Below are 13,182 nucleotides of genomic sequence, written 5' to 3'. Positions count from 1 at the left end.
AATTATTTTGTGTGGATAATAAAAATAAATGAAACCTGGGTGATACTTAGAAACATGTGACATGCAGTATATATATTCAGAATGTATGCAACGAAATGTTTCTGGTTTAATCCTTTTGATTCTTGCACATGTTTCCTCGCCTAGAACTCTCTTCCCGCAGTTCTTTTCCTAATTTCAACTTAACTGTAAGATCTTTACACCTCCCAATCACTCCTCCTCCAACCCAACAAATGAAGTGCCTGCACCTGTTCTTTCTTGAGGGAATCGCAGCGGATGTTTATTAGCATTTTCTTTGATTGGTGAATTAACTTGTTTCTGTCACTCACTTAGTGAGGGCGGGAATCTTTCATCCCTGTAACCCAGGGATCTATAGGCACTAATACATTAGTGTTTAATCAACATTTGCTTGAATGCCTAGATACCAGGTGATTGGACTGTGTGATCACATAGGTTAAAAACTTCACAAAGAACAGGAACCTTAAGTGTAAGCCTGCATATCTTAGAAGTAAGTTTTTAATCACAAAATTAATTTCTAAAGCAGAGCAGAAGTGGGGAGAGAAGATTTAACCCAGGTTTGCAATTCTACTGAGTCTATAGATTGGATAATTAAATCAGTGGTACTGTTTGGAAATAATGTGGAGAAGGAGAATTTAGGGATATCACTTTGGGTGTCATGACTCACTCAAGGCCTCAAGCTTTCCCATCTCAACCATGAGAATGTTTTCCCTCCCTTTGTCTGAAATGCTGGCATTCTGCAAAAATTCAGACTGGTGGATCATTGCTGAGGGTATACATCAGAAACACATGGGTTTTTTTCAAACCATTAAAAATAGTACCATTAGAGGGCCTCCCTGGTGGCGCAAGCAGTTGAGAGCAGCGCTATGAAGCTGTTCGCAGCCTTTGCAGCACAGGTTCAATTGCCCGCTGCTCCCCTCAGCAGTGCTTTCAGTCCATCGGCCTGTTCTGCTTCCCACTGTCTCTGGTGAATTCTCTCACCCTCCCGCGCTTCTGGCCTGTACCCCAGCTCCTGTATAAATAAATCTTTAAAAATATAGTAGTGGGGGAGGGGGGCGGTAAAAAAAAATAAAAAAATATATAGTACCATCAGAATCTGGGGAGGGAGGTTGGGATATGTGTACACTGAAACAACCCTGATCTAGTCCAGTAGCTTCTGTTAAACATTTGGAACCTCCAGCAAATTTCTGCTTCAGAAGATCACCCCAACCTGTCAAGCATTTCAGCACTGAAGATGCAAGCAGTTTAGATCATCACTTTCTTTTTCCTCTTTCTGGACTCATTTACTCATTCTGATCCATCACTAGTTTCAAATTTATTCAATACATTTTAGTTTAATAGTTTGTCAAAAATAGTTTGATAAGTTTGTCAAAAATCAGTATCAGTAGCATGTATTGATCCAGGAAGGCATCCCAGGAGTTGACATTCCAAGCAGAATCTCTTTAAGCACAAAGAATGAATGAAAGATTGGAAAAGAATATGTGTAGAGGCAGGAGAACACAGGGCAGGATCTCTATGACCTGAGCAGATGGGTTGTAGGGGCAGGAAGGACACTGAGCAGGTTTTCTGCTGCAGCAGACCATGTAAAGGAGTCCTGGAGCCCTTGGTGGCTTTTGCAGGGTTTTATTGGGATTACCATGTACACGGCAGGCTCTCTGGTGTTTTCTCGTGGCTTTGCTTCTCTGCTCTCTCGTGGTTCTTTCTTTCTTTCTCTCTCTCTCTCTCTCTCTCTGCTTCTGCTGGTGTCCCGTGACACCACCCCTAAAAGCCCAGTTTCAGCCCAGGTGAATCCCATCTACATATGCCCACACTCTATTCCAGGTGCCCACCATCAGGCATGCATTTGGGACCACAGGTTTCTGTCATCTATCCTAATGGCAGAAGAGCAGAAAAGCCTAATACTTTTTACCTTACCCCACACGGGGTAGAGGAGGAGAGTCCTAGAGCCCTCGGTGGCTTTTGCAGGCTTTTATTGGGATTTACCAGGTACGCAGCAGAGGTACTGGCGCGGGGGCCACGAGGTTGGCTGGCCTCCCAGCCCCCAGCAAGTCTTCACTCTTTCTGGGCTCTCCAGTGTTCCCTGGTGGTCTCTGCTTCTCTTTCACTCTTTCCCTCTCGTTCTCTCTGTTTCTCTTGGTTCTCCTGGCGTCCCCTTGACGCCACCCTTATAAGCGCAGCCTTAGCCCAGGTGTATCCACTTATGCATGCCCACACCCTACTCCAGGTGTCCGCTATCAGGCAAGCATACAGGACTACAAGGGTCCATCATCAATCCTAATGGCAGGAGGGCAGAAAAGCCTGATACTTTTTCACTTACCCTACAATATGCAAGAGAGGAACAAAGGCCTAAAGGCTGAGGGATCACAGATTATAAAAGAGGAAGAGATCTTAAGTCAGAAACACTGACAGAACCAAATTATGCAAGCTTTGTAGGCCATGTTAGGAAGCTGGTAGGTAGATTTTAAAGAGGACACGCGTGATCTTAATTGTTACAGAAACATCTTTCAAACTGCCTTACAGGGGATGAATTGAAGGGAAGAACGTGAAACTGGGCACAGCAGAGGTGGAATAGTCCGGTCAGAGCACTGAGGACAGAGGTGGGCAGTGGAAAAGAGGCAGCAGTAACATCCTGATGTCTGTCTTGGACAAGTGAGTGCATGAACCCAGTTGGGGGTAGAGAGGAATTGGAGAGCTCAGATTAGCAAACAGTTATCTACAGATTCGTAAACCCCGTCAAGCGAGCTCTACCTGCATTTCACTTTCCTAACCTCTCCAGGTAGATTTAAGCGCCTCTCCCAAGACCTTAGAGCCACTTCCGCAAGTCCCCGGGTCGCCAGGGCCGCCAGGGCCGCCAGGGCTCCTCTAGGACCGCCCGAGTCCACTCGTTGGCGCAGGGAGGTGGGACTTCCTCGCGACTGTTAAAGAGCGCGTGCGCCGAACTGCCAGCAGGGGGCGCGCGTGCGCAGATGGGCAGGGGCCGGCACCGGAAGTGTGTGGTTGCCATGTAATATCCTGGCCGCGCGGGCGCGCTAGGAGCTGAGGCGGCGCCGGGGCGGGCGCGGAGCGGGCGGAGAGGCTGAGAGGTGGAGGCGGCGCAGACCGGGCCGGCTGAGGAGCGCGGGGGTCGGCGGCGCCCGAGAGCCTATCGTTTGCGCCCTGCCTCCGTTTCACTGCGTCCGGGCTGGAGGCCCGACGGCGGGAGGCAACATGTCGGTGGCCGGGCTGAAGAAGCAGTTCTACAAGGCGAGCCAGGTGAGTGGAGGCCGAGGCGGGGGGCGAATCCCGGGCTGCCCGGAGTGAGGGGCCAAGCCAGGCCCGGCCCGAGCCCTGGCCCAGGCCCAGGAGTAGACCGGAGGCACGGAAGGGGTGGCGTTGGCTCTTTTCCCACTTTGGGTGGGGAGACCCTGGAGGTTCGGGTCCTGAGTGTGAAGTCACTCAGGCCCTGCGCGCCATGGGAACTCCTGTCTCCTCAAGAAGATGGGGCAGACCCCCGTGGCGGGCCAGAAATGCACCTTCTAGAGGTTGACCGGGGACATGGGCCCACTTCTCCTTTCCTTCCTCCTAGAAGTGCGGGGAGGAGGGAGAGAAGGGGAAAATCTAGTCCAGAGGCTGTCGAAACAGGAGTCTTGCCAGATAGCCCAGGGACAGGGAAAATTTGTGTCTCACAGTAATTAAAACACAACGAAAGGAAACAAAAAACCCTTTCGATCGACCCAGTATGAAGTTAAAATGGTAGAGTGAAAAGTTAGGGTCTCACTCCAGTCCCTCTGACATCCAGTCCCTCTCCCCAGAGACAGGGACTGTCACCACTTCTTTATGTCTCTTTTCAAAGATATGTGTGCCTCTTTCCGAGGTAGTGTAGCATAGTCTTCATCGTTCTATGCACTTTGTGTTTTTCTTAAATGTGTCTTAAAAATCACACTATGACTGGAATTTTCCACCTGGGGTCATCCTGTTTGGTGGGCTAGCCTGGGCACTGCCTTAGTTCTCTAAGGCTAAAGATATTTAGAGACTATCTATAGATTCCAGATGACGGCCAAACCCCGGAGGAAAAGAAACAATCTAGAAGGCATTCTAAGATTGTTGCTGAGAGTGTAACCCTTTGTCCCAGAAGGATGGAATTAGGTGATCTGGCCCCTGGTTAGACCCTGCCCAGCAGACATCAGATCCCCATGTGGTTTACTGGAGCATCTTGGAGTACTCTTCATTCTCTTGGACCCTGATGTAGTCTCTCCTGTAGGGACTCTTGTTGTCACCATAGATCCTGGAAGAGTCCCTGGGCCGCGTTGTTACCTCACGTAGACAGGTCTCTGGAAGCTGTCTCCTCTCCACCCCTGTCAGGTCCCATCCTAATGGCCCATGCCATCCCAGCAGACACAGCCTGGTCAAGGAAATATCTGGGCCTCTCTGACAGCCACCAGAACCTTTTCCCTTGGGAAGGGGAGATGAAGCAGGCCGACCTGCATCCAGGTTATGAAGTACCATGAAAGCACCACGTGATATAAACTAGTGGTTCAGATCAATTTATTATCTTGACGTTCTGAGGGTCAACCCCAGAGAATTGCTGCAATGGCCACATCCTACTCTGAGAGCTATCTTCTTGGCCTCCTGATCAATCCTGTGTTGAGTAGCACTCAGGGATCACCCTGGCTGTGTTCCATTCTCTTCTGCAATAGTTTCCATGGTCCTCTAACAACCAGTTGTTTATCGAGACATATACATCTCTGTGTCTCTTTTCTCATTCTTAGGAACACCTCCTTAATGCTCTTCTGTGCCTTTAGAATAGAGTCTGTGCAAGAGTGACATCTCCTGTTAAGTATTATTAACTCATCTTTACTAAGTTCCAATGGTATTCGTAGGCACTCTGCTTTAAATCAGTTGGCCTTGACTGGTCTCACTCATCTGGCTGAAGGATAACTGTACTCCCCCTTTCACGGCTAAGGAAACATTTATGTTCCTATAGAACAGTGGTTCTCAACCAGGGCCAGCTCTGCTGCCCTCCAGGGGACACTTAACAATATCTGGAGACATTTGTGGATGTCACAACTTGATGGATTGCACCTGGCATCTAGTGGGTAGAAGCCAGGATGCTACACTGCAGCCTACATTACACCATAACCCTTAACAACCGGGAGTTATCCAGTATCAGATGTCAGTAGTGATGAGATAGAGAAACCCTACTTTAAGATTTGAGAAAAATGGCCCTCCCTGGTGGCGCAAGGGATCAAGCACCACACTATGAAGCAATCCACAGCCTCTGCAGCACGAGTTCAATCCCTGGCCGGCCAGGGAGAAACCCACATGGCAAGGCAGACCTCTCTTGTCTCACCCATTGCTCCCCTCAGCAGTATATTTCAGTCAATCTGCATGTTCTGTTCCCACTCTGTCTCTGGTGGATCCTCTCACCACCTGCATCTCTGGCCTGTACCTCAGCTCTTGTATGCATAAAAAAAAAAAAAAAGATTCGAGAAAAATGGTAATAGTTACACCAAAACACCAAACTTGGTCATTCTTATGATAGCAGTCTGCTTTTTCATAGTGCTCGAGACACAGACAACCACACAGATGCAATCCAGTCATGATTTAGGGAGAGGAGGAGGCTGGGATTGAGTGAGTCCAGGAACTGTTGCTAAACATCCCATAGTGCAAGGGGCAGGCTTCCCCCCAGCAGAATTATCCGCCCCAGTGTTGATAGCAGCGGGGCTGAGAAACCCTGCCTTGAAACAGCCTCTTTATTTAAAAGACTCATAGCAGTGTAGTTTGTAATTTGAGAAAAAGAACTGAGGTGGATGTGGGTAAGAGAGCTTGGTACAGAGAAACCTGGTTCTTAGCAGTAAAGCCAGGATATGAATGAAAAGTTCCTAATCTCATTGGTGATACAGACAGTAAACTAGTTACAATATCTGATTCCACACCAGCTCATCTCTACTGAAAATGTTTAAGTCTTCTTTAAAATCATTTTGGGCTTGAGTGGGAAATCTGTGTTTACTTCTTTTTTTTTTCTTTTTAAAGATTTATTTATGCATGCAAGAATTGGGGTGTAGGTCAGAGGTGCGGGGAATGCGAGGATTCATCAGAGACAGAGTGGGGAGCAGAACAGGTGCATCTACTGAAATACACTGCTGAGGGGAGCAGCAGGCGAGACAGGAGAGGTCTGCTGCACCATGTGGGTCAGCTCTAGGGATCGAACTCAGGCCGCATTGGCTGCCAATAGCTTGTTAGAGCTGAGACTTAATCCCTGTTTAAAAAGGTGGACCCTTTTTAAATTTAATTCTGCATAGAGGAACTGGGGTATAGGCCAGAGGTGGGGGCAGGGGAGAGGACCCACCAGAGACAGTGGGAGCAGAACAGGCAAATCTACTGAATATACTGCTTAATCTGCTGTGCTATGTGGGCTAGCTCCCTGGCTGCAATGGCCGTTATAATGGTAGCGCTGAGACTTAACCCCTAGGCCACCAGGGTGGCCCATGTGTTTACTTATTATGAACTATCCCCCAGCTGGCTGAGGGTCTGGCATGAGAAAAGCTGAAGATTCAATATAAAAGCAAGCAGTAAAGAAATAGGCATCTATCTTAGTCGTGTGTGTGTGTGTGTTGTATGTTGTATATGTATATACCCTGATCTTGCTTGTGTGATTCCTATTCCCTCAACAGCCATTTGCCATTTACACACATCTGGGGGAGGAGGGAGAAGGATGCTTTTTATGAGGATTTCTGGGGAATTCAGAAGGACGAAGAACCCTGTTAGTGAGATCCAGAGATTCACATGTTCCCTTCTCAGTGTGTTTGCCGGACATTAATTTACAGAGCCAAACTGCCAACTGGTTTCCTGATCATTTTTGCGGCCAGGCTGTGAAGATTTGAGAGTGGAACTAGGGATGGAGCTGGCGGCTGCTTGGAATGCTAGTCTCTCTCTCTCTCTCTCTTTTTTTTTTTTCCCTACCCCTTTTTGGCCTGAGAGGAGGGAGAAAGTTTGAACTGAGAGATTGGTTTCATCTGAGCTAGGAGTGAAATTCATGACTGTCATATCCTGGAATTTGGAAATTTGTTGGATGCTAACTAGGCCCTGGGCTTGTGCCTAGAAGAAAAGATAGAACTTTTGTGAGATGCATGGGATGAGGGGCATGCTGGGGGGCCCAGGACCTGAACCTGGTAGAGTAAGCGTATCTAGGGGCTATAACTGGTGTTTTGGAAAATTTCCAGTTACTGCCTGCTCTGATCTCATTCTTTAAGCCTCACTTTGTAGAATCATGCTTTTGATTTCTTAGCAAAGTGCCTGTTAAGTGATAAACACAGAATGGTCTTAAGATACAAAAAGCTGAGGGCCTCCCCAGTGGCGCAGTGGTTGAGAGCTGGGTTGCGAAGCTGCCCGTAGCCTCTGCTCCCCTGCCACCAGAGGAGGGTCCCACATGGCGCGCAGACCTCTCCTGCCGCCTGCTGCTCCCCTCAGCAGTGTACTTCTGTCCTTCTGCCTGCTCTGCTCCCCGCTCTGGCTCAGGTGAATTCTCTCACCCTCCCGTGCTTCTAACTATATCCAGTGCTTGTATAAATAAATAAATAAATAAATAAATAAATAAATAAATAAATAAATCTTTTTTAAAAAAAAAAAAAAGATACAAAAAGCTGGAACCTGTAACCCCCTGGCCTTGGCATGACTCAAAGTGTGGACCCCATGTGCTGGGAATACTAGGTGACAGGCGAGGTCTGGAGAGAAGTGTTCCACCCCAGGCCCCCTGAGCTCAGCAGCTGGGGGATAACCTCCGGAAGACCACCTTCCTGAGGCAACAGATGTGGGACGGGCTTTGGCTGTTGCGATGTGCACATGTGATGAGAACTGGGTCAGGTTCACTCTTACAGGAAGCCGTTCTGCCAGCTCATTGTGCAAGAAGACCCTTGAACTTGCAGTCTCCCTGTGGGACCTTAGGCTAAATGTTCCCATCCTGCTCCTTACCCCCTTCCTAGTGAACAGAACAACTGCCTTGTATCCCCAGCTTGCCCAGTGGAATAATCAGCTCAGTGCTTTAGGCTGGAGTAAAGATAAAGAAGAAGTTTGAGATCAACCTTTGCCAGAGAAACCTGGGGGCCTCCTTAACCCCACCACTTGGCAGGCCTTTCTGTACCAGTAGGTTAACCTGAACTTTGCAGGCCCCTGGGTTCACAAGGATGAAGGTACACTGTAACCACAGTCCTGTATCTTTTTGTTAACTCAGTATGGAGGGATCATGATTCTGCTTCTGCTTCCGGAGATTGCTGCATGTCAGTCTGAAAGTTTACCTCTGACTCAGAAGCCTGTGTTTAGTGAAGACCAGTTTGACTTCCCATGGGTGCTAATCGCTAATAGCTTTGCTTATCTGGGTGTGTTTTAAGGGAGAGCCATAGGATATTTAATTATATTCTGTGTGCCACTTAATAACAGCCTGAGAGGTTAGGGATTTCATATTATCTCTGTTCCATTTCAGCAATTGGGGGCTGCCACATTTTTGCACCCCTAGACCTGTTAAAGACTTAGCACGTGAACCTAGACAATAGTGCCATTTGCCTGCCTGCCTGCCTGCCTCTCCATGCAGCCTTACCTTCCTGAACCTGCATGAGTGTTGGGTACATTGGGGGCCTGAGCTCACCTATCTGCCCTTTAATTGTCCCTATGTGCATCTGTTCACTCTTTTGCCAGAAATAAAATCTACAGGTTGTGACTAGGCACTCAGAGCTGCATTCAGCTCTGGCATGTGTGTGCCTCAGCCTTTTGATCTGGAGCCATCTGGAGCCATCCGCTGCATTTAGCTCTGCCCTGGCCCCTATCTCAGCCCTTCCCTGCTCTTGGATTGTTGCCAATATTTTGAAATTGATTCAATCTGGAAACTTAGTTTTTAATTTGGGCAGGCAAGTGCATGGTTTGGACACTATGGCAGGCGAAAAGTAGAAATTGTCTTGTGTTTCTGATTTCACAGGGCAGGGTGAGATTTCTAAGCTTTAGGAAGGGTTTGAGGCAGAAGAGTTTGGAACCACAAGTCTTTTTCACCCCAGGAAGTTAGGAGCTCTTGCTGGCCCTTTGAGCCCTGTGCTCACACCTTAACGGCTCACTCATGTGCCTGGTGAAGTGCTAGGGGTAGGCTTTCCCGCTTCTTTTCAAAGCTGTCCCTGGAAAGCTGGATGGAAGAATGTGTCAGACTGGCTGCAGCTGGTTTCTCTCTTCTCACTCCTCCCCCCATCTCCATTTCCTCCCCCTCTCACTTCCCCTCCCGCCCCCCCCCCCCAGTCTCTGTCTCTTTCATGTCTCTGTCCTTTCATGGAGGCTGGATTTGGCAGCCTGTTCTTTTGAGCACTGCAGTTGGGGTGCGTTTTGCTCATTTCCTGTTGAGCAGTAACCAGGACTCTGCACATGCAGCTCCCAGGGGACGGCTTCATCTTTCCTTTCTGCTTCAATCCTGGAAAAACATGCTGACTGGGCCCCAAGAGTGGGGTCACTCGGAGACTCCAACCACAGCAGAAAAGTAGATGTGGCATTTCCTCCCAAGGACCTGACTCAGCACCGGTTGCTGCCATGTTAGAAAGGGCTCCTGCCTGGCTGCTGGGGTTTCTACACCTGGGCAGTAAACACCTCTGACGGGCATTGCACCCAGTGTATTTGATGTCAGGGAACACAGCCGCAGGAGACGCTGTCCTAGCCAAATGACAGGAGATGCCCACTGGGTGGTGAAGTATGGGTTGCTTTTCTGTGCCAGGCAGTCCTCCCACCAGCGCCTTCCCAGACCCCTGAGTGCTCACATCCCTTGTCTCCCAGTTTCCTGACCCCCGCCTCCTCATGGGCGCATACTCCAGTTGGACCAGTCTGCTGGGCCCTCTTGGCTGGCTTATTCCTTCCCTCCTCCTCTGACTGGCCTATAATATTGCTCTCACTTTACCCACCCAGCCTGGTCTCATCTACTTCCTGTTTGCCCTTTAAAGCCCCGTGTGTATCATCTTTTTTTTTTAAAAAAAAGATTTATTTATGCATATAAGAGCTGGGGTACAGGCCAGGGGCGGGGGGAGGAGAGAGAGGATTCGCCAGAGACAGAGTGGGAAACAACAGGCAGACTGACCCAAGTACACTGCTGAGGGGAGCAGCGGGCTAGTCAGAAGAGGTCTGCTGCTCCATGTAGGTTGCTCCCTGGAGGGCCAGGGGATTGAACTCGTGCTGCAGAGGCTGCGGACAGCAGCACCATAGGTTGAGTCTTAACCCCTTGTGCCACCAGGGAGGCCCCGCCATGTGTATCATCTTTATCCTTACCATCTCTTGTGACCTCCCACTGCAAATACTTCTCTACTCCTTCGAACACCAGGTCCAGTAGTCTCCTGACCACACCAAGCGCGTCCTCATTGAGTGTGCTTTTCTTCACACCAGACACAAGCTTCTGAGGGAGCGAACTACCTGGTGGCTTGTGATGGACCCTGGTGCCTCTTGCTCCCCTCACTGCTTGCTAGTGCAGTTGTCAGAAATGCACTAACAAGAAGGTCAAGGTGGAGGTGGTGGGCTCCTCGGAGTGGGAGAGGACCTGTGTAGTGATGGCAGCAGGTCTTCTGCAGTGTCTCTGGTGGCTCCTCCTCAGGCCTGGGCAGAACCCCAGGGAAGCAGGGTGCCTGACAAGGCCTTGGAGGGTTTGGTTGGGAACAGGTCCAACTGGTTTATAAAAATAAGAAATCCGAGCGCTGAAGTTATTCCCTCTGGTTTAGGATCTGCCTCAAAGGTTTCAGGACCTGCACTTGGCTGCACCAGAGGGACCTGGTCCTGTGTGGTGGGTAGTCTCTGTCACCAGGACCATGAGGCCAGGCTGAAACTTACTCAGGGTGCTGGCCTGCTCAGAAGTGGTTTAGAGACAGTTGACTTCTTGGTCAGCCTGCAGCCTCCTCCCCTCCTTCTGCTTGTCCCCATTGTTTCTCTCTGTGAGCTGACCTCCAGTTCTGCCTCTGGGCATTCTCCCTGCAGGGCCTAAACTGGTGTCTACCACTCCTTCATGACACTCCCAGCCATGGCTGGATGGTGGCCCCCTACTGTCATCCTCTAAAGTAGACAGTTCAATGGTAATTTTTCTGTCACCTTGGCCTCAATCCCAGGACTGAGCAGAGACTCCCATTCTTAGAGTGCCCCTCTGAAGGTAAACTGGGAACTTCCTGCCCCTTTTCATCCACACAGACCCAAGACCCCTTCTCGTCCCTTTCCCCCTACCTCTAGCAGATGTTGGTCCATCAACCTCACAGCCATCATTGGAGCCATGATCGTCTGCTGGCAGACAGGCCCTTCAAGAAAGGCTTCTGTGGTAGAATGGGGACAGGATTTCTCCATACCCTAACCCTAACTGGCCTCGGCCTAGGATTGTCTTTTTTTCTCCTTTCCCTGGGGCCCCATCAAGTCAGCATTTCATCCACAAGGAACATGTGAGCTGCTGCAGTGCCCCACTAATTGCCAACTAGGTGTCTGGGCTCCTAGCCATGTGCACATGATGAACAATACTGAGGTGGCTTTGAGTGTGGACAGAGGCTGTGGCAGACCCTTTCTACTTAGCGGAGTCCCTCGGACCCATGGGCTTGGGAGTCTTTTTTTTTTTTTTAATATTTATTTATGCATAGAAGAACTGGGGTGTATGCTTGGTGGGGGTGAGAGGATTCACCAGAGACAGAACTGGGGGCAGAACAGGCTCATCCACTGAAACACACTGCTGAGGGGAGCAGCGGGCGAGACAGGAGAGGTCTGCTGCACCGTGTTGGTCAACACCCTGGTGGGAATCGAACTAAGGCCACAGCAGTGATAGCCCCGAGGCTTAGCCCTAGGCCACCAGGGAGGCCTGGGGCTTGGAAGTCTTAAGTGGGAAATTGCAGTCGGGAGTGTTTGGAACCCAGGAGGAGAGTTTCTTGTTCAGCAGAGTGGCAAGGAAGAGGACCTTTTGCCCTCTCTGCCCTCAGCTGTGTCTCTAGAGTCCACAGGTCTGCTCAGCACCCCCAGAAGAGCCTGCAGGAAAAGATGACCTCCTCCTAGGAGTATTTACTGAGCTAGTTTGCAGTGAGTTCACCAGGCCCACGAGCTGTTCAATACTAGTGTCGCAAAGGAGCATACCTCTTTGGGCACCTCATTAAGTTCGTATTATAAAGTGTTGCAGACATAGAAAGAGAAAGAAAGTTCTTTTTAGAAAGAATGGCTATTAGGTCAACCCATAGCCTAGTGCCCACAAAAGGTTAAGTAAAACGAGCAGCGTGTTGAAGCCCCCACCCTTCCTTATGCCTTCATTGCACATGATTTATCTCTAAAAATTAGCAGTTTTGTTTTGCAAATTTGCACCTTCATGTACATGGCACCACATGTTGGTTTGTGCGTGTGTAACCTGCTTTCTTTGCTCAGCACTGTCTGCATTTTGTTCACACTGATCCAGCACTTGTAGTTTTTTTTTTATATAAAGTTGTGTTTTTTTTTTAAGATTTATTTATTTATATTTTATTTATACAAGCACTGGGTACAGTCAGAAGCGCGGGAGAGTGAGAGAATTCACCAGAGCCAGAGCGGGGAGCAGAGCAGGCAGAAGGACCGAAGTACACTGCTGAGGGGAGCAGCGGGCGGCAGGAGAGGTCTGCGCGCCATGCGGGACCCTCCTCCGGTGGCTGGGGAGCAGCCGGGGATCGAACCGGCGTCGCAGAAGCTGCGGGCAGCCTCACAACCCAGCGCTCAACCGCTGCGCCACCAGCGAGGCCCCAGCACTTGTAGTTTTGACCCCCCACCCTCGCAGCTACAGAGCTTTCATTTGTGTGGTTGTACCACAGTCATCTATCCATCCTTTCCCAATGGAATTTAGGGTGTTTCAGAATTTTTGCTCTTTTTAGCAGCTTGACAGTAAGCAGTCTCTTAGCTGTCCCCTGGGGCATGTTAGACAGCGTTTCTCTAGAGTCATCCTTTAATGGAACCATATAAGTTTTCAGCAGTACCAACCTGGAAAAAAACAGCCTATTCAATTTTCATGACCTAAGTCTCAGTGCTGGCAGGAATCAAGTATTTGAGCCTTTGTGAAGGGTGCTATTTCACCTGTGGCCTGCTGACTACTTGGACCCAGGCCCTCAGCTAGGAAGCTGGGCGCCAGCGGACGGGGGTGCCCCAAGCTTCGGGTTAGCTCTTGAGAGCTCCAGTGGGAGTGCACTGTCACCACCA

The 13,182-nt window shown here is 49.5% G+C and overlaps 1 protein-coding gene across 1 annotated transcript in view; it reads left to right on the top strand.

Annotated features, from left to right (window-relative positions):
• The first annotated feature begins 3,021 nt into the window (after nt 1–3,021).
• SH3GL1 (SH3 domain containing GRB2 like 1, endophilin A2) overlaps nt 3,022–13,182 on the top strand; it is a 32,926-nt gene continuing 22,765 nt past the window's right edge. Inside the window, exon 1 of the mRNA XM_037505100.2 lies at nt 3,022–3,267. Within this exon, the coding sequence (XP_037360997.1) occupies nt 3,223–3,267 (45 nt within the window). The 5' untranslated portion in view covers nt 3,022–3,222. The remainder of the gene's footprint in view (nt 3,268–13,182) is intronic.

Source organism: Talpa occidentalis, unplaced genomic scaffold (assembly GCF_014898055.3).
Source record: "Talpa occidentalis isolate TD23 unplaced genomic scaffold, MPIMG_talOcc4v2.1 talOcc4.12, whole genome shotgun sequence".
NCBI lineage: Eukaryota > Metazoa > Chordata > Mammalia > Eulipotyphla > Talpidae > Talpa > Talpa occidentalis.
This window is presented reverse-complemented; position numbering and strand designations above follow the sequence as displayed.